General features: G+C 59.5%; 2 protein-coding genes across 2 annotated transcripts; one reads left to right on the top strand and one right to left on the bottom strand.

The window, feature by feature from the left end:
* Positions 1-1140: 1140 nt before the first annotated feature.
* DDX55 (DEAD-box helicase 55) lies at positions 1141-11356 on the top strand. The gene is made up of 14 exons (XM_004595409.2): positions 1141-1296; positions 3224-3274; positions 3361-3447; positions 4007-4098; positions 4208-4270; positions 5062-5211; positions 5868-6057; positions 7583-7665; positions 8445-8576; positions 9175-9267; positions 9717-9831; positions 10445-10613; positions 10768-11054; positions 11169-11356. The coding sequence occupies exons 1-14, from the start codon at positions 1189-1191 to the stop codon at positions 11343-11345; spliced, it is 1797 nt and encodes a 598-aa protein (XP_004595466.2). The 5' UTR covers positions 1141-1188; the 3' UTR covers positions 11346-11356.
* Positions 11357-12170: 814 nt separating this feature from the next.
* EIF2B1 (eukaryotic translation initiation factor 2B subunit alpha) lies at positions 12171-19219 on the bottom strand. Its single transcript, XM_004595347.4, has 9 exons — positions 19091-19219; positions 18562-18663; positions 17620-17756; positions 17419-17535; positions 16381-16497; positions 15347-15411; positions 14532-14607; positions 13115-13240; positions 12171-12784 (listed from the first exon to the last, which is right to left on the bottom strand). Exons 1-9 carry the CDS (start codon positions 19101-19103, stop codon positions 12617-12619), a joined length of 921 nt encoding a protein of 306 aa, XP_004595404.2. The 5' UTR covers positions 19104-19219; the 3' UTR covers positions 12171-12616.
* Positions 19220-19222: the final 3 nt, after the last annotated feature.

Below are 19222 nucleotides of genomic sequence, written 5' to 3'. Positions count from 1 at the left end.
AGAAGGTGACGTTTTCACCTTAGAATGACTGTTGCTTGCCAATTTTGTGTGTGTGTGTGAAAACACTTCAAAATTGAATTAAAAGATGTAAATTTAAAATTGGTTGTCTAACTAATACGCCCCAGGTTCAGTAAATAAACAATTCTTTTTAAAAACAGTATTCTGTATTTTATATATCAGTGTTGCCTAACCCAGGCCCTCCAGAGTGGACAAATGAGACTGGCTGGGGCTGCAGCCGGCCAGGAGCTTGGTGGGGGTCTGCGGGGTGGGGGGCAGCAACTCTGCGTGAGGACAGGCCTAACCCAGGTCCCCCAGAGTGGACCCCGCTGCCCGGCCTGATTCCTGTCTGGAGACCGGCGCCTGTTTTCAGGGTGTCTGTGCCTGTGCTGTGTGGAGGTTCATCCTTTGTAAGCTGAGGACGGTCAGGAGCCCTGTTGCAGTTTCTGCATGGAATTCATTCTGCATGGGTTCATTGATGGTTTACACCTCTTTTTAAATTGGGAAAGGTGAATTATTTGCTCTCACTGTGACTGCGGCCACAGAGATTTAAAGATTTTCTCAGCCTGGAATCTTCCCCGAGGGGTCACCAGTGTCCTTCCAGGGTGTAACAGGTCGGAGAACTGGCCAAGGGCGCAGCCCCAGGGCAGCAGGCCACGCAGCTGCCCCGCCAGGGGCCTGAGGCCGTCATGGCGTCAGGGGAGTGCGGCTTTGGGATCCCAGGGTGCCTGCGTGACCGCCGGGCTGAGGGGCACCGGAGGCTGGGGGGGGGGGGGGATGTGAACTGTGAAGCGGGAGACATCACTCGGTGACCTCTCCGGTCACCTTTATTTCAAGAGCGGAGAGAACCAGCTCCAGTCCTCCCGGATGCCCTCAGCAGCGGCATTCCCGCGTGGGCAGCCGTCCAGCTGCAGCGGCGGGAAGGCGGCCACGCAGGCCGGCGGTGCTGCCTGGAGGCGGGGCTCTGGCCGTGACCCCCGGGCCCGCGTCCCCTTCGGGCTGGCGGATGGACGGGGCAGCTCCGCCGGCCTCTTCCCCGCTGACCTTCCCGGCCTGGCCGCGCGAGCGCCGTGGGCGGACCCGGAACCTCGTCGTCGCCGCACAGTTCCCGCCCGGCCCCGGCCCCGGCGCTGCCGGAAGCGGAAGCGCTGGCCAGCGAGGTCCCAGCGCGTGTGGGGGGCGGCTCCCGCCATGGAGCACGTCACGGAGGGCTCGTGGGAGTCGCTGCCGGTGCCTCTGCACCCGCGGGTGCTGGGCGCGCTGCGGGAGCTGGGCTTCCCTTCCATGACGCCGGTGCAGGTGAGGGCCGGCCAGGTGGAGCGGCGGGTCGGGCCTGCCTCCTCCGGCCGGGGCGTGTGGCTGCTGCCCTGGCGCGTGCTCCGGTGGCTTCTCCCCGGGACGACGAGGACGTCCCATCACCTCCTAGGGCTGCTGTGGGCGCCTGGCAGGAGACGGTGTGTCCGGCGCTGCAGGTCCTGGGGATGCTGTGCGCTTGGCACCCAGCCTAAGGGCAGAGCTGGAGGAAGAGGAGCCCGGGGTTCAGCTGGTGGCAGGTGGCAGGAAGGAGCCGAAGCAGCTGATGTGAGGCCCGGTGCCCGAAGGAGGGAGCTGCAGCCGGCTGTGGGGTGACCGGGACCAGGGCAGGTGCATGCGGCTGGCTTTGCCTGGGCTGTTAGCTGTGGGAAGCCGAGTGTGTTGCGTGGTGTGCGGGATGTGCGATGCAGGGCGGGAGTTGCGAGGATGTGGATGCGGTGCTGAGTGCGGCAGGATGCCAGTTCTGTGGGAAAATCTGGAAGGGGGGAGGAGTAGGGGGCCCCCCCGCTGGCGGGCGAGACCGTCGGTGATGGAGGGGCCCCGTGGAGGGTGTTGGCCGAGTTGCTGAGGGACTGGAGCCGGGTTAATGAGAGAGGGTTGCTTCAGTGTCATTGTGGTCAGCTGGGTGGATGGTATGAACCGGTCACAGAGCCGAGGAAGCTGTGAGGGACCCCAGAGAGTTGCGTTTGAAAATGTTGAGTGTGCCCAGCGTGGAGGCTGCGGGTGCGGGGGGAGATGGAAGCTGGGAGTGGTGAGAGCCAGGCTTTGGGCAGGCGAGCGCGACCCAGACCATGGCAGCCACTTGGAATGGTAAGTGCCCGCCTTGGGTGGGCAATGTGACCTAGACCGAGGCCTGCCACTGGAGTTGGTCCTGGAGCCCTTCCCAGCCACATGGGGCTACTGGGCAATGGACGTGTGCTCCATCCTGAGATGTACTGTTATACAGTATATAGCACCCTGAATTATTTTTTAAGTTTATTTTTGTTGGAAAGGTAGAAGCAGATATACAAGAGAGAAGGAGATATAGAAAGATCTTTCTACCACTGGTTCACTTCTGCATTGGCCACAATGGCAGGAGCTTGGCTGGTCTGAAGCCAGGAGCTTCTTCTGGGTCTCCTGTGTGGACGGTTTCAGTGGCCCGAGGTTTTGGACTGTCCTCTGCTGCTTTCTGAGACCACAAGCAGGGAGCTAGAAGTGGAGCAGCTGGGACTCCAACTGGTGACCATGTACAATCCTAGTGTGCAGACGGAGGTTTAGCCCTGTGTGCCGTGGCACCTGCTCTGGGTTCACATTGTGTTTCTGATGGACAGCCCTGATCCAGAACTGGCGCCTCCATTTCAGTCTGACGATGTTTTATCATGGAAACTGCCTTGAGCGTCACAGAGTGTTTAGTGACATTCCTTGGCTCCACTTGCCGGCTGCCTGTAGCAGGCTGCATTTCCTGGTGCCTGGCCACCAACATGTCCCCAGATGTTGTCAGATTTTAGGACGGACTGTGTACCAGCAGATGGAACCCGGGGACATATTTGCAAGCTCTGGCCCAGACGTGGGGTTCTGGGGGAGCCACCTAGGCCAAGACCGGCGTCTGCCACTGATAGCCTCTCTGGGTGTGAAACCAAGCCCAGGCTTCCGCTGCAGTCCGAGTGCTCCACAGCTCTCTGAAGGAAAGCGGCCACTGAGTCGCTGTCCCCTGTCTCCAGCGCTGGAGGAGACCTTAACCCCTGCCCAGGCCAAGGAGGTATGACTGCGGCCACAGTGTTCGTGTGTGGACACCACTGCCCCGTCCACTTCAGTTCCTCCAGGTGCCCTCCGACCAGTGCTGTTGGTGCTGGGGTCGGCCGTGACCTTCCTGCCTTGTGTGTTCTCGGGGTGCCCTCTGACCGGTGCTCTTGGTGCTGTTATCTCACCCTAGTCCGCCACCATTCCTCTGTTCATGAGAAACAAAGACGTGGCTGCGGAAGCGGTGAGTACTGAGCCTCCAGGCGAGCTGCCTGCGCCTTGTCCCCAGCCGAAGGCCAGAGCTAAACGCAGCGCTGTGTCCCTCCGCAGATCACGGGCAGTGGCAAAACGCTGGCTTTCCTCATCCCCCTCCTGGAAATTCTTCTGCGAAGGGAAGAGAAGTTGAAGAAGCATCAGGTGAGGGGGCGGAAGGCACTGGCAGGGAGTCGCGGCCGAGGGGGCAGGGCGGACAGCACGTGCCCCGCACCGCACCGCACCCTGCTTGCGCGTCATCCGCCCCTTAAACCTACTGCCTCACAGCAGTCACAGCCGGCCCTGCTGCCTTTCCCATCCGGTGACCCCCGTCCTTCTTGTGGTGTGCTGAGTGCCAGGGTTTCACAGGCGTGGCCTTGGCTGGTGCCATCCGCAGTGGCCCCCGGGACGGTGCCCTCGTGCTGTCTGGTGTTGGTCACTGCGGGTGTGCCGTGCAGAGGAGTACCGTGTTGGGAGGAGTCGTGGGGATTGAGCTGCAAGTGCACGCGTGGGTGTGTGCAGCGCCTTGTCGCGCACGGAAGCATATGGGAGATGTGAGGTGCTCACCAGTGCAGTGGTGCCAGGCGGGCTAATTCAGTGTTGTTGGTGAAGGAGAAGGGGCAGGCGGACGGTGCGGGACCCCGCCGCCTCCGGGAAGTGCTGTGAGGGCCGGGGTGTGTCTGGGCTGCCCTTCTCGCTGACAGCTGCTCCCCCACGCGCCCAGGTGGGAGCCATCATCATCACCCCGACGCGGGAGCTGGCCATCCAGATCGATGAGGTCCTCTCGCACTTCACCAAGCACCTCCCGCAGTTCAGGTACCTCCTTGTGGGGCCCCAGTTCTGTCCCCCGTGTCTGTGCTGTCCCCCCTTGGGGCCAGGGCTGTCCTTCTGCCTCCCCTTGCTCAGAGAACCTTCTGTGTTGCAGCCAGATCCTCTGGATTGGAGGCAGGAATCCTGGCGAGGACGTGGACAGGTTCAAGCAACAAGGGTGAGCTCCCGCTGCCTGTCATTGCTCTACGCGGAGCCCATGCGGAGTGGACTCTGGTCTGGGCCTCACTGAGCCCCTGTCTGTAGATGGTTTCCCAGGCTGCGTCCCACCTGCTCCCCGTGGGCCCTGAGGGGCACAGCTGGGAGGGAGTCTGGGCTCGGGGCTGGGGGGAGCAGATTTACAGAGGAGAGATAGACTCTTCATGACTGCCAGGGCTGGGCCAGGGTGCAGCCAGGAGCCTGGCGCTTCTTTCAGGTCTTCCACAAGTAGCAGGTTCCCAAGCAGGGGCCATCTTCTGCTTTCCCAGGCCATGGAACTGAATGGAAAGTGGAGGGGCCTGAAATGAAACTGATGGTCATAGAGGGTGCTGGCATTGCAAACAGAGGCTTAGCATGCTGCGACACAACTTTGGCCTGGCCAGAATTTTCTGTAAATGACCAAATGATCAGTACATTAGACTTCATGGGCCATGTGGTCTCCATCTCTGATTTCTCAAGTGTGCTGTCCTGTGAAAGAGGTGACGCCACACGAGAATGAGCTGTGCACCAGCCAGGGACCTCCCAAAGCCAGGTGGCAGGCTTGGTTGGGCTCCGGGCTGTGGTTTTCCAACCTCACCTGCATCATGGCCTGGAAGCCAGCTGTGTCTCCACAGCGCTTGCTTTCCTTTTGTGGCCCCCTTCTGTTCCCGGGCATGTAGGTGGCTTTTAGGGAATTAACAGTCAGGTGTCTGGGTAACTAGCAATAGCGTCCTTACGATGGACACGTGGCAAAGGGTCTCTTTCCATCACAAGCGGACACATCGTTGTGGCGACTCCGGGCCGTCTGGAGGACATGTTCAGGAGAAAGGCCGAGGGCTTGGATCTGGCCAGCTCCGTGAAGTCCCTGGACGTCCTGGTGCTGGATGAGGCCGACCGACTCCTGGACATGGGCTTTGAGGCAAGGTGCGCAGAGGGTTCTGACTGCAGTGGCCTGGGGTGGGGGGCGCTGTGCTGCCAGGAAGGAGAGCCCGGTGGATCCCCGGCTTCGTGGCTCTGCTCTTTTGGGTCACATTCACATTGGAAACTGTTCGCTAGCTTGATCTTTTTTTTTCTTAATACTTATTTATTTGAAAGGTAGAGTTGCAGAGAGAGAGAGAGAGCATTAACTGGTTCACTTCCCAAATGCCCACAATGGCTGGAGCTGAGCTGAACTGAAGCCTGGAGCCAGGAGCTGCTTCTGGGTCTCCCACACGGGCGTAGGTGCCCAAGGACTGGAGCCATCCTTTGCTGCCTTCATGGGCAAAAAACAAGAAGCTGGGTGGGAAGTGGAACAACTGGGACACAAACTGGCGCCTAGGTGGGATGCCAGAGGATTAGCCAGCTGAGCCACCATGAGATTCCCAAATTTCAGACTCTTGTGATCATTATACAGCCATAATTGTTTTCTTACATTGGAGAAACCTTGGCAGAATGACAGTGTAAAGAAGTACAAACTTGTGGTCTCAAGTGGCAGCACTATACGTCCTAGGGTGGTCTGCGGTCTCGCTGAGCCCCTGCTGGCCTCGCTCGCCTGGTTGTTGGTATGCTGGTGGGGAGGGCTAAGTGTGGGCCTCTTCTAGCATCAACACCATCCTGGAGTTCCTGCCGAAGCAGAGAAGAACGGGCCTCTTCTCCGCCACACAGACGCAGGAGCTTGAGAGCCTGGTGAGAGCCGGCCTGCGGAACCCTGTGCGCATCTCGGTGAAGGAGAAGGGCGTGGCGGCCAGCAGCACCCAGAAGACCCCGTCCCGCCTGGAGAACTCCTACATGGTGAGTGCTGGGCCGTGCCTCCCTGGACTGCGCGCCACTTTTGCTCGCTGTGCAGGACCCTGTGGCTCTGTTGCAAATGGATGGGAACGTATGAGGACAGTGGTCTGGATGGGCCTCAGTGTTGGGTCAGGGATTAGGCTCACGAGCGTGTTTGTTAAGGAGAGGGAGTCACTTACTCTTTTACAGGGAGGCTGACAGTTCACTGCCCACAAGCCTGCAGTGGCTGGTTCGGGTACCTCTGGAGCCTGCCCTGCTGCCTCCCAGATGGCATTTAGACTAGAGCTGGCATTGAGCCTGGGCTCTGGTCTGGGAGGCAGTTTCCAGGTGCGTAGTCCCTCTGAATGTGTCTGGAGCAGTCTCCAAGGACCCTGCTGTCATTGTCCGGGTGTTGCCTGGGTGTGCTGGTACAGGCATGGTTGGGCACAGTGCGTTCAGAGCCACAAGAGGCGCCCGTGGCGGCAGGGCATGGCAAACGCTCAGAAGCCAGCTCACTTGAGGAGACTGCTTGCCTCTGTGTGCGGTGCCTGTGACCACATCTGTGTGACACAGACATGAACAGTGGACCCCAGCCGCTGTGGTCAGGGGTTCCCTCCCCAGGTCTCGGGTGGGTTGGGGACTGTGTTGTTTGTTGCGTGACCAGGTCACTTCATTCCCTCTCCTCATGGATGGGCCATGGGGCAGCTGGGGACCCGGAGAGCCCGCAGGCCAGTGTCCGCGCTCACAGGCCCTGGGAGTTCTTCCCATCATCTTGCAGCCCAGAGGGGCGGGACAAGCCTTGCACATGGCTGGGCAGGGGCAGCTGCGGTCCACAGGCAGGCTCCAGGTAGTGGGAGCTTAGAAACTGCCCCTTGCGCAAGTCCCTGCCGGCTTTCAGCTGCTTGGCTCAGCTGGGCGGGACGCTGGCTGTTCCTGGGCAGTGGGGCCTCATGCAGTGCATCGTGGGCAGTGGGACTGCCTGGGTACACAGCCTGGCATAGGCCATCATGATCCTGCTGCATGCACTGAGCAGGCCGTGCCTTTAGTGTGGAGCCCGCCCATGCCCACGCTGCAGGCCAGATGAGGACTAGTGAGTCTGTCATTGGGAAGGGGTTTGGGATGGTGCTCATAGCAGGTGAGTCCTGATCCTGGTGCTGCAGGGCCTCTGTGGCTGCTGTCCTGTTCTGGCAGGTGGCATTCATTGGAGTGAGGGATACCATGACATCTGTCCGGGGTGCTTCCCCTGACCTGGTGCAGCTCTGTCCAGCCTGTCTCACCCCCAGGGAGCAGTGACTGCTGAACCAGGTGTCAGTCTGCGGAGCCGTCGGGGCACGTGTGCTTGGTCCACGTGCAGAGCTGGCCATTCAGAATCTGCACCTGAAAGCCCACCTGGTGCCAGCGACTAACCCGCCTGGTGCCCTGGGCCTGTTGGTGCTTTAGGGGGTCACAGTCGTTACAGCACCTGTACTTGTTACTGTCGGCATGTGCTGTGAACCAGGGCCAGTCTGTCCTGTTGTCAGTGTGTTTATTCTGTTTGCCTTCTTGGTAGGTGTGTAAGGCCGACGAGAAATTCAATCAGCTGGTGCATTTTCTTCGCAGTCACAAGCAGCAGAAACATCTCATCTTCTTCAGGTAATATTCTTGGCTCTGTGTGGGTGGTGGATTCAGGCCTCTTCTCCACCAGAAGTGCAGGTGCCTGTGGCGCTCGGGGTTGGGATTCGTCAGGAAGGTTCTCTTGGAGTACTGGAGGTGGCAAGGAGCTGGACCCCAGGCGCTGGGGCTCCAGTGGGAGGGGTTCATTGTTCTGCAGAAAAACAAGCAGAGATGGGCAGTTTCAGATGCTGGCCTGAGCCCTCAGCAAGGTCAAGGCTGATGTTCCTGGCACTGTATTGGCCTTTTCCCCCTGTGTCACCTCTGTGTCACCCTCTCGTGTCTCCACTGATGGCTGGGACAGGGGTGGTGTTGGCCATGTCTGTCCTTCTCAGTGAAGCCAGGGACCCTCTCGGATGCTCAATCCAGAGGGGTGTGAGGCATGCTGCACTCGGAGGTGGCCGAGCAAACAGTGCAGCCACTCAGGAAGGAGGCTGGGGGCTGGGGGCTGGGCGCAGAGCCCCGCTGCAGGGCTGCTCTGCTGTGGATGTCTGGGTTGTCCTGCCTAGGAGATGCCCCTGCTTGGGCGTCTTGGCTGTGGGATTACATCCTGTGGTTTTAATGCCGGATGGAGGGATTTTGCTGAAACACAGGCCTGCCCTTGGTGGCGAGGCTCAGAGTGGAACCTCGCAGCGGCTTCACTTAGAGCCGTCCCTTCTGCCCTCCTGAAGAGGCTGCGGACTCAGTTGTCTGTCCTGTGCTGGGGGTGGGAGCAGAACAACCGGATGGCCAGTGTCCTCAGCCTCTGTCCCCTCCTGCAGCACCTGCGCCTGCGTGGAGTACTACGGGCAGGCCCTGGAGGCCCTGGTCAGGGGGGTGCAGGTCCTGTGCATTCACGGCAAGATGAAGCACAAACGCAACAAGATCTTCCTCGAGTTCCGCAGCTTGCCCAGGTGAGTCGGCCTCGTGGCCCTGCTCCATGCGGGCCACGTCCCGGTGCCCACCGCTCTGGCTTCAGCCCCACCTGCTCTGCCGGGGACACCCTGGAGTTGCCGTCCTCCACAGAGCCCAGACCGCGTGGGACGAGGAGCTGGGGCGGTCACCGGGAGGCCACCCCACAGCCTCCCGGGTCAGCTTGGGGTCTCCAGCATCTTCACTGGCTTCTGTTTGTGGCCCTGAGTCATTTTCTGGTGTCTTCATCACAGTGTAGACCAGCGATGTTGCCAGCAGCCCTCAGGGCGGAGGGACCCCTGCCCAGTGCACCTGTCGCCTGCATGGACATAGTAGTTTTCCGAAGCATAGGATTAGCTCACCTGGTTTTGCTTTTCACGTGGAAACATCTTCATATAAGAAACCTTTCTCTGACCTTCCTCACAGTTTTCACTGGGAATTTGCAAAGGAATAGGGGTTCTTAGGAAGGAAAAATCAAAATGTTATCACCCACAAGTGTGTGCTCTTGGGGGCCCCATCCCCAGAATCCGTGTGTTCTATCCGGAGGCTGCGGATGGCGGTGCGGGAGACACGCAGCACTCACTGCCTGTTCCCTTGCAGCGGGGTCCTGGTGTGCACGGATGTGATGGCCCGCGGCATAGACATTCCCGAGGTGAACTGGGTTCTGCAGTACGACCCCCCAAGCAGCGCAAGGTACCACCTGGTGGGCAGTCCTCCCTGTCCTGGCGTCCCGAGGGCCTCAGGCCTGCTCTGAGGCTGTGCACAGCAGTCACATGGCACAGATAGGCTCCCGGGCCCGTCAGCGCAGCAGCTCGATGCTGTGTGTTCCTACAGACACGTACATGGTAGAACACTGAATGCACAAACGCACCCCAGAATATACTTGCACAGAAAGGCAGCGGTTACTTCTGTGATTACAGATTGCTTTATTGTCATTTTTCCACTGGGAAAGAGCTGTCTGACCCGACAAAGAACTGACACGTGGTCATGGATGTCTGTGTGTGTGCGGGATCTGCTGAATGGCTGGCCCCACTGGCCCTGCTCAGCATCCGGGGCAGCGCGAGCTCTGGGGCTGGTGACTGCACACACACACGCAGAGCTCTGCTCACTGTCCTTGGGGCACCTGCTCCCCCCACCCCCAGCGCATTCGTGCACCGCTGTGGACGCACAGCTCGCATCGGCCGTGGAGGCAGCGCCCTTGTGTTCCTCCTGCCCATGGAAGAGTCCTATGTCAATTTCCTGGCAATCAACCAAAAAGTAAGTTTCCTGCCTTTACCTTTTTGTGAGATCTATATTTATTCAGTTTATTTATTCAGCTGGGCTCACCTCTGCCTTCCCCCCCCCCCCCCAGGTGTGTAACAGCTGGGTATGACCTGAGCCAAAGCCAGGAGTTAGAAATTCAGCCCAGATGACAGGGAGCAGAATGAGGGCTGTCACCTGCTACTTGTGAAAGTATGCTGGGCGTGGAAGCTGGAGTCGCAACAGGGTCAGGACTGCACCCCAGGCCACAGGAAATGTGGGTGTCCAGCCTGCCCCAAGTGCCCACCCAGCTGTCTTGTTATTCAGGATGTCCAGTGAGGGGCTGCAGATGCTCACGGGCCAGGCAGCACAGGTTGGGAGCCCCCACCGGCTTTAAATGTGGCGAGGCTCTGGCCTTCTGGCCTGGGCCAGGGTTCCAACCTCCATATGCCAACCCAGGGCTGCTGTCCTTTGCTGCTGTGGCAGAATGATCACAGAAAGCCTGTTTCTCAGGTCTACCTTTTCAAATAGCCTTTGCACCCGGGGTTCCTCTGGGGTGGGAGCTGGGTGTTGCCTGTGCAGTGGGCTGTCAGGGGGTCCCCCAGTGGCTGAGCGTGCGGTCCCTGTGCAGTGCCCCCTGCAGGAGATGAAACTCCAGAAGAACACAGCGGACCTCCTGCCCAAGCTGAGGGCCATGGCCCTGGCCGACAGGGCTGTGTTTGAAAAGGGCATGAAAGCGTTCGTGTCCTACGTCCAGGCTTACGCGAAGCACGAGTGCAGCCTCATCTTCAGGTTGAAGGGTAAGCCGGGTCCTTCCTGCATGTGCCGTCTCAGCTGCCCGGTGGCTTCATCTTACAATGGCACTGGGCGTCCAAGGGCCCCCTGCTACCCGAGAGTGTCAGGTGCCTCGCAGCCCGGCCATGGTGGGCTGACGGGTCCCTGTGGCTCCCTCAGACCTGGACTTCGCCAGCCTGGCTCGAGGCTTTGCCCTGCTGAAGATGCCCCGGATGCCAGAGCTTCGGGGGAAGCACTTCCCAGACTTCGTGCCTGTGGATGTGGACACAGACACCATCCCGTTTAAAGACAAAATCAGAGAAAAGCAGAGGCAGAAACGGCTGGAACAAAGAGAGAAAACTGAAAGTGAAGGCAGGAGAAAGTTCACGAAGAACAAAGCTTGGTCAAAGCAGAAGGCCAAAAGGGAGAAGAAGAAGAAAATGAGTGAGAAAAGGAAAAGGCAGGAGGTAATGTCTGCCGCTTTATCCTCGCCCGAGTCCAGCTCGCTGTGGCTGCGGCTGACCGACTTCCTGTGCGTGCGGCTGCCAGACTCGGGGGCTTATGGCTTTTTCTACACTTAGGGCTCCGACATCGAAGAGGAGGACATGGAGGAACTTCTGAATGACACGAGGCTCTTGAAGAAGTTAAAGAAGGGCAAAATTACTGAAGAAGAGTTCGAGAAGGGGGTGTTGACAAGCGGCAAGAGGAGGAGTGTGGCAGTGGACTCGGAGAGCTCCGCCTCGGAGGGCACCTCCTGACGCCTGCATGCTGGTGATGCAGCTGCAGTCGGCCCTCGGTGGCCTGGCTGGGGGACGCTGTGAGGCACTGGGTGCCCTTCAGAGCCAGCACGGGGGTGGGACTGCATGGCCCTGAAGGCAGGCATGACGGACAAGGGACAGCTTGTACTGTCATCAGTGTTGGCTGGAGGCCATTTTCCCAGAGATCACTTTACACTTGCCCATGGACACACTGACCTCTCCTTTCACATGTCCTTGTCGCTCCGGCCCCAGGCCTGTCCAGCCCTACACCTCCCACCCTCATGTGCATATGCGTGGTGGGCCAGTGTGCTGGGACTTTTCTTTTTATATTCTGGGGAAGAGCACTTTAATTTTTATGCCTTCTACGAAATAAACGATCTTCCTAATGGACATTTCTGTCTTTTAGAGGGGGAGAGGTGGAGCGTTCCTGTGTGCAGTAGTCGGGGCTGGGCCAGGCCAGGCCAGAGCCAGGAGTCGAGGCATACAGTGCAGGTCTCCCGTGGGGCTGGCAGGGTGCAGTCCCCAAGCTGCCACCTTAGCAGGTGAACCCAGGGATGCTGGCTTAGTAGTGTGGTGTTAAGCAGCAGGCCAGAGACCCCCCCCAACCATGACATGTGGATGGGCTGCAACGTCTGCCGCAGGGCCCAGGGTTCTGGGTCCTAGGGCTGGCTCATGTCTCATTCATGCAACATCACATCAGAATCTTGTACCAAATTTATCAGTAGATCCTGAATTTGTTCCCACTGATTTTAAAACTATTTAAAGGATGTCACCACGTCGTATGGATGCTGTGTTTGGGTCCCCAAGTGCTGCCGAAGTCTCTGCCCTGCGTGCAGGGCTTTTAGGCCATGAGGGAGTGCTGCCGTCCCAGCCTCCCCCCGCAGGTTCCCCCACTGGACGAGGCAGGTCGCCCTCCGTGCGCTGCCTGCCTTCCCCCAAGGCACTGTGTGTGCGTTGTGGCTGGCAGTGGTCACTTCATGCAGAGGCCTGGCTGTCCCTAGAACACCTGCTTTCTGGCCTGGCTGTTTCTGCTTGCTTTGGGCCAGCTGCCCTGCTCACCGAGTGCCTTGGATGAACTTCTGGAAGCCGTGAGCACAGCTGGGTTCAGAGCTGTGAACGCATCTCAGGTGAGGTGAGCGAAAAAGACGATCCAGATTTAACTTAAAGTTTTAGTACATACATCTTCACTAAGAAACAGTTCTGTTTCAGCTGGCTCACGCGGGTCCAGGGCCGCTGTGGCCACGCAGTGTTGGCAGGATGGAGGTCAGAGGTCAGAGGTACAGCTTGATGAGTTCGTCGCTGACAGCTGATGGTGTTAGCACGCCCAGGTCCGTGAACAGCAGTGTGATGAGGGCAGGCGGCGTGTAGTCCACCCACGGGTGCTCCTCTCGGAGGTCACCTCCCGTCTCCATGGACTTGAGCAGCGTGTCGGCCTTATACTGAGGAAAGAGCATGCATTATCCCACCTGGCCAGCAGGGGGCGGCACGGAAATCCTCAGCTATGGGACTCTCCCAGACCTCTGTGGCTCTGTGCTTAGCCACCCCAGGGTCATCCCAGCAGGTGGTACTGTCACCTCAGATAGGAAGCCAGGGGTCATGTGGTTTGTAACTGGGGAGTCGGGGGCTGAGCTGACTGCAAAGCTGGGGCTTCCCAGCTGTCAGCTTCCCTGGCTCCCAGCCACCCTGCTGGCTACACAGCCAGGGACACATAGGGGCGCAGCAGTGGGAGGGGAAGGCCAGGTGGAGCCTTTCAAAGGTGGACTTCTTGCCTTAAACTGGTCCGGCACGTCCTGCTGGTTGAGGGGAAAGAGCCGCACAAACTTGAAACTTTCTGCAACCACGTAACATGGCTTGTTCTGTGACTTGGCGCACACGGCCATCTGATTGGTTCCAATCTGGGAAGACAAAACTGGGCAGTGAGCTCCTACAGCATGTGGGCAGATGGACACAAATCTATGATTCCCATGCACCTCGAGATGTCCAGCATCCCTAGTCCTGAGGGATATGGAAACCCAAACTGCAGGACCCCAGGGCTCGGCGCTGAGGGGGCAGTGCCCACAGCAGGCAGGACGCAGGCAGCATGTGGAGTTCACCCTAGTGCTGCTTGTCACTCGGTGCCCTCTAAGTGAGTGGGATTTCTGGGTATCTGCTAACGAGTAGAAGGTGGACTTTCCGGATGATGGGAACTTAAGTCGATCAGCAATAAAGGGTAATGATGACTTGTACAGGCCACGTGGACAGACCTCAGCCACCCTCAAAGGACACTGCCGCAGGATGAGCGGATGAGACGGGGCACGGTGCTAGGGTCACAGACTACAAGGGTAGGTGGGAGGTCGGGCTGAGGTGCCTGGGGCCTTGGGGCAGAGTCGAAGGGGTGTGGAGAATGGAAAAGGTCTGGACAGGGATGGTGGCAGCAACACTGAAGGTAGTTCACACCCTGAACCGTGCACTCAGCAATGGCTGAAATGGCAAAGCTCGAAATGTCTTGCCATAAGTGAAAATACAATTTACGTGGCTTTTTCAAGTTAGGCAGTGCACAGACAAACCAATGAATCACACTGAGGTCAAACAGCCCGATTAACATGAAATTCAACTTGCTTTGTGTAAATGCACAGACAGACTTTATGTAGTTCAATCTCTGAATAAAATTAAACCAGAACTGGAAGGCAGTGCAGTGCGTCATGGGAACCCCCGAGGACGCCCTGGAGCCGCAGGCCCAGGGGCAGGGCACCAGGGACTTCCTAGAGCCATGGGCTGGGGGGCGGGCAGGGCACGGGGGACGCCCTGCAGCCACAGGCTGGGGGGGCAGGGCACCAGGGACTTCCTGGAGCCATGGGGCGCGGGCGGGCAGGGCACGGGGGACGCCCTGGAGCCACAGGCTGGGGGGGCAGGGCACGGGGGACGCCCTGCAGCCACAGGCTGGGGGGGCAGGGCACGGGGGACGCCCTGCAGCCACAGGCTGGGGGGGCGGGCAGGGCACGGGGGACGCCCTGCAGCCACAGGCTGGGGGGGCAGGGCACGGGGGACGCCCTGCAGCCACAGGCTGGGGGGGCGGGCAGGGCACGGGGGACGCCCTGCAGCCACAGGCTGGGGGGGCAGGGCACGGGGACGCCCTGCAGCCACAGGCTGGGGGGGCGGTCAGGGCACGGGGGACGCCCTGCAGCCACGGGGGGGCGGGGCACCCACCTTGTTGATGATCCCTCCGTTTTCAACGACTCCTTCAGCACCAACGAGGACAAGATCCACCTTCTCCATGATATAGCTAAGGACACAGGACAACCACCGCTTTGCTACGCTGCCTCCCCTTCACCCTCTGCAGAGACCACACTCTACTCTCGGGGCACGTGCCTGCCAGGCCTGCCAGCCGGGGCCCCCGGGTGGCCTTGGTCAGGAGTGTGGCTGAAGCGGACCTGGCCTTCCTGTGCACTCGAGTTGGCAGGAAAGCCAGAGTGTGTGTCGGTCGGTCACCGTCCCATCCCGATTCCCTTCATCCCCATCTCGGGCATGTCTCCCACGAGACGGTCACTTCTGTCCTCTGAGCCCTAGCAGCCCAGGGGCTGTGTAACCGCAGTCTTCAGGAGAAGCAACTCACGCTGAGCCAAGTGCCCCAGCAATTCCAAGGACGGCCTAGCACTGTGTCCCACCGCTCAGGGACAGCCCCGCTGCAGGGAGGCGGCCCCAGCACTCTCATGACATGACAGTCTGGCCTTGCCCCAGGATGGCTGTGCCAGGCATGGAGCAGCAATGATGATCTTGGCTGCCACCTAGCAGGCTTGTGCACCTGGCTCTTCCAATGCCCTTCTGGTACCCGGGCTCGATCCCTGAGCCCCCGCTTCCACCCACACTGTAACGAGCTTGTTGGGTAGGACAGTTGTTAATTAAGAGATGAGACGCTGCCCAGTGTGGTTTTATGGGCAATTCAAACCTTCGCAATGCCCTGCTGGGAGCCCACCCCGGGATGGGCAAGGACTGAAGTCCACTACGAAGGGGCAGGTGCTTACCCAACAGCAGCGTCCAGCACCACGGTGACAGGGACATTGAGGTGGCACAGGGCTTTGGCCATTTTCTTACTGAAGGTGACATTTTGAGAATGTTAGACAAAGTCTGAGAAAGGCCCAGAGTGACGTGTTATAAATCACATAATTTGCACAGTGGTAACTCATGGCAGTTGAAAATTATATAGATTACGGGGCAGATTCCAACACTGCATAAAGGAAACAAGAATTGGGGTTCTTTTATCATTTAAAAAAAACTCATTTGTTTGAAAGGAAGATGGGCATAGAGAAAACTATTCGAAGAGTGGAGGTCTTCCATACTGCTTCACCCCCTAAATGCCTCCCTGGGGCCGGGCCAGGCTGTCGTCAGGAGTTAGGAAGTCTGTCTGGGCCTCCACGTGGGTCTCTCCTGGCGCACGAGCAGGGAGCTGGACTGGAAGCAGACAGGACATGAACCAGTGCTCCAACATAGGATGCAAGCGTCCCAGGCAATGGTTTAGCCTGAACACTGGTCAGGGACTGGTAAGAAAAGAACACTTAAAATAAGGTGAACCTTTGCTTTAACTTTCCTCTTGGAGAGATGGAAATGTCAATTTATTATTCCTTGGTGAAAACTTGTCATCAGAGCAATCTCCTGGGGTTAAGCTGCCACCTGGGGTGCTGGTACCCCAGCACTAGTACGGATCAATCCAGCTCCCTGCCAATGGGAGGAAAAGCAGCAGCAGATGGCCCAAGCGCTTACACCCCTGCCACCCCCTTGGGACCCGAGAGGAACTGCAGGCTCTTGGTTTTGGCCTGGCCCGGCCCTGACTGTTACGGTTTTTAAGGCGAAAGGACCAGCGGACAGAAGATCTCTGTCCCTCCTCTCTCTGTAACTCTTGACTTTCACAACACAAACCATCCTGCCCTGTTCTCTGGTCCCGCAGATTCACAGTGAATTTTCCTATGGGGCCAGGAAGGGTCACAGTGTGGCAAGGCTGGCAGACACACGAGGCCTGCTCTGCTTTGACGGCCTCTGGGCAGACCTGACGGGAGGATACTTGCCCTGACAAGTCCGGCTGAGACTCTGTGATGTAGACACTGAAGCGCTTCTTGGCTGCCACGGCTGCCTCCAGGACCCGCAGCACCACCCTGGAGTAGGCGTGGGTCAGGATTCGCTGCGGATTGAGGAAGCGTCATCAGAAGCGCTGCCTGGTCTGTCTCTCACCACCTGCACTGTGCCCCGTGCTCCATGGCTTCCTCCAACAGAGCCATGGAGTACACCGAGCCGTGTAGTGTGGCTGGAGGACTACATGGGTTCCCCTTTCCCTAGCAGGTGCATGTGGAAGCCCCATGCTGAGTCCCTTGCAAGCCCGAGGCCTGTATATCTGAAGGTTCTTGTGAGGCTCCTGTGGGCAGGTCTCCCTATTTTGGGATGTGAAGGATGCACTTGGGCCGCCAGCAGGGGGCCGCCATCCAAGCAGAGGACCTTCTCCGCTGGAGGGACAGCATTCAGGCTGATGGCCACGTGCAGGGAGGCTGGTGTGACCTGCCCGTCCTGTCTTTCCTTCCCCCAACTCGTAAACCCTGAGCAGCCCCACGTCTCTGTGACGCATCAGCAGTGACGTTAAGGTCGAGTCTCCATGCGGTGCACACGCTCCGTACTCAGCATTAAAGAGGGACAGGGTTGCTGCGTGATGATGCAACTCACGCTACCCACTGCATCCCTGACCAGACACCTGCCTGGGGGAACACTGTGTGAAGGACGGCCCAGGCTGCCCCAGCTGTTTCCCTCTGCCTGTTCTGAGATCAACATTTACAAAGCACTGACTGTGTGCTGGGTGTACTGCTGGGTACTGACTGTGTGCTGGGTATACCACTGGGTACTGACAGTGTGCTGGGTGCACTGCTGAGCATCCAACAGCGCGTGGGGTCAGGAGTCTCATAACCCTCACAGGACACAGCCCAAGCAGCAGGACGCAGGAGCTGAGGGACTGCCCCGGGGCTGCCAGACACGAGCTGCAAAGCCGGGACTCTGGCCGCGGCAGCCGGCCTCCCAGCCCCGCTCCTGCTGCTGCCCACGGCGGGCATCTACTCACCGCCCCGTCCTTGATGAAGGTGTGGCACAGCTCTGCGATCTTGCTCCGTGACAGTGATATTCTCCTGAGGAAGAGCTCTCCCCGCTCAATCATGATCTTCTTACACTTGGAGTAATCCTGGGAGGAGACACACGCGTGAGGGGAAAGACAGACCTGGGCAGGGCTGGGTCAGCTGCGGCCCCACAGGCGGGCCCGGCTTACAGAGTACTCCAGGGAGGTGAGGCTGATGAAGCGAAGGAAGAGCTCCCCGCCGGAGGACACGGCCACCGAGGAGTCCACACCACACAGGGTCTCTATGGCGCTCGTGAGATTGGCCCTCAGGCCCTGGATTGTCTCCCCTGCACAGGAGCAAAGAGCCACCTGAGTGCCCAGCCCGCGCTGGGCCGTGTGCCTGCTCGGTCGCTCGCCGAGGAGTTGCTGTGGAGCTAGGCATGCGCCCCTGGACAGGGGCAGGCCGGCACAGAGGTCACTGAGTCCACTGCAAGCTTTCAGGGAGAGATGAGAGCCCAGGGATGGCTGTGCCTATGGACACCTCAGGACCACAGGGCTGTGACCCAGACAATTTCCAGGCACAGTGACGGGGCTGAAGGCCAGCATGGGAGGCCAATGAGGGGGAGGACCACTGGAGGCCGTCTTAGAGAACCATGTGTCCAGGCCACCCCCATGGGCTAACACTGTGGCAATGGACAAGCAGGACAGCGCAGCGAGTGGGGTTTCTGCAGACAGGAATACAAACCAAAGCTGAACAGACGCTAGCAAGCGTGGGAACTGCTGCTGCAAACGGCCACTCAGGAGGCCTGGAGACAAGCACACACAGAGGGCTCCTATCGGGTGGCCCTACCCCAGGCACCCACAGTCATCAGGGGATGGGTCAGGCTGAGGCGGGGGGCTGGGAGCTACACCCAAGCCAGCCCTGGCTCCTGATGAGCGAGGCTAAGGTGGGCACTGCGACACAGCTTTCCTAAGTACCATCTTCACGGCAGGGCCAAACTCCGCTCCTGCTGTGGTCCAAATGGTCCTGGTGCCTTGAGGCCCATTTGTGGGAGGGGATCTATCTGGGGCCTCTGCAAGCTCACGGGCCACCAATGCAGGTGGGGCTGCATCTCCCGCTGTGTGCACCCCCACCCTCAGCCGCCCCCGGACCTCTGTCTCTCTTGAGGAACTCCAGCAAGGTGCGGATGGCCGCCACGGCTGAGGCCACGTCAGGGTCCTCCTTCATCTGAGACTTGAAGTATTCGATTAGCTCTGGGGAGGGAGGAAAAGGGGGTGACGTTTTAGTGAACGCCTGCTGGCCCTAGCCGGGTATCTGGTCCGGACGACCCAGGGGCCATGGGTCCCCAGACTCCTTTCTTATTCTGGAAAGGTGACACCCCTAAGTGTCACTGAAAAGTCACTTTCCTCCTCGACCCCTGCTCCACGTTCTAAGAGGATCGCGGGGTCAGCCACCCAGCCCACGCGTCCCTCGAAATCCACGCGGGGCCTACACAGCCAGGCCTGGCACCACACTAGTTCGCGCGTGTCTTCCACCCAAACACTCTGTGCGCGCTCCGGCTTCAGCCCTCGGCCTCAGGTCCCGCCCGGGGTTAGGGGCGCGGGGGTGTGGCGTCCGCGGGTCTCGGGGTCTACGCGCCGCACCCCGGGCCGAGGCCAGCCCCGCCGCGCCCACACCTACCCTGGTCGTCCATGGTACCCTCCTGTCGCGGGAGTCCGTGGAGCCCGGTGCCCCACGTGCCAGCTCGAGCCGGTCCAGAGCCCTGACAGCGCGCCGCGCACACTCGCACCCTACTTCCGGCGTCCTGGAGGC

This window comes from Ochotona princeps, chromosome 29 (genome assembly GCF_030435755.1).
Source record: "Ochotona princeps isolate mOchPri1 chromosome 29, mOchPri1.hap1, whole genome shotgun sequence".
Lineage (NCBI taxonomy): Eukaryota > Metazoa > Chordata > Mammalia > Lagomorpha > Ochotonidae > Ochotona > Ochotona princeps.
The sequence above is the reverse complement of the archived record's forward strand: the minus strand, read 5'-3'. Positions and strand labels throughout refer to the sequence as shown.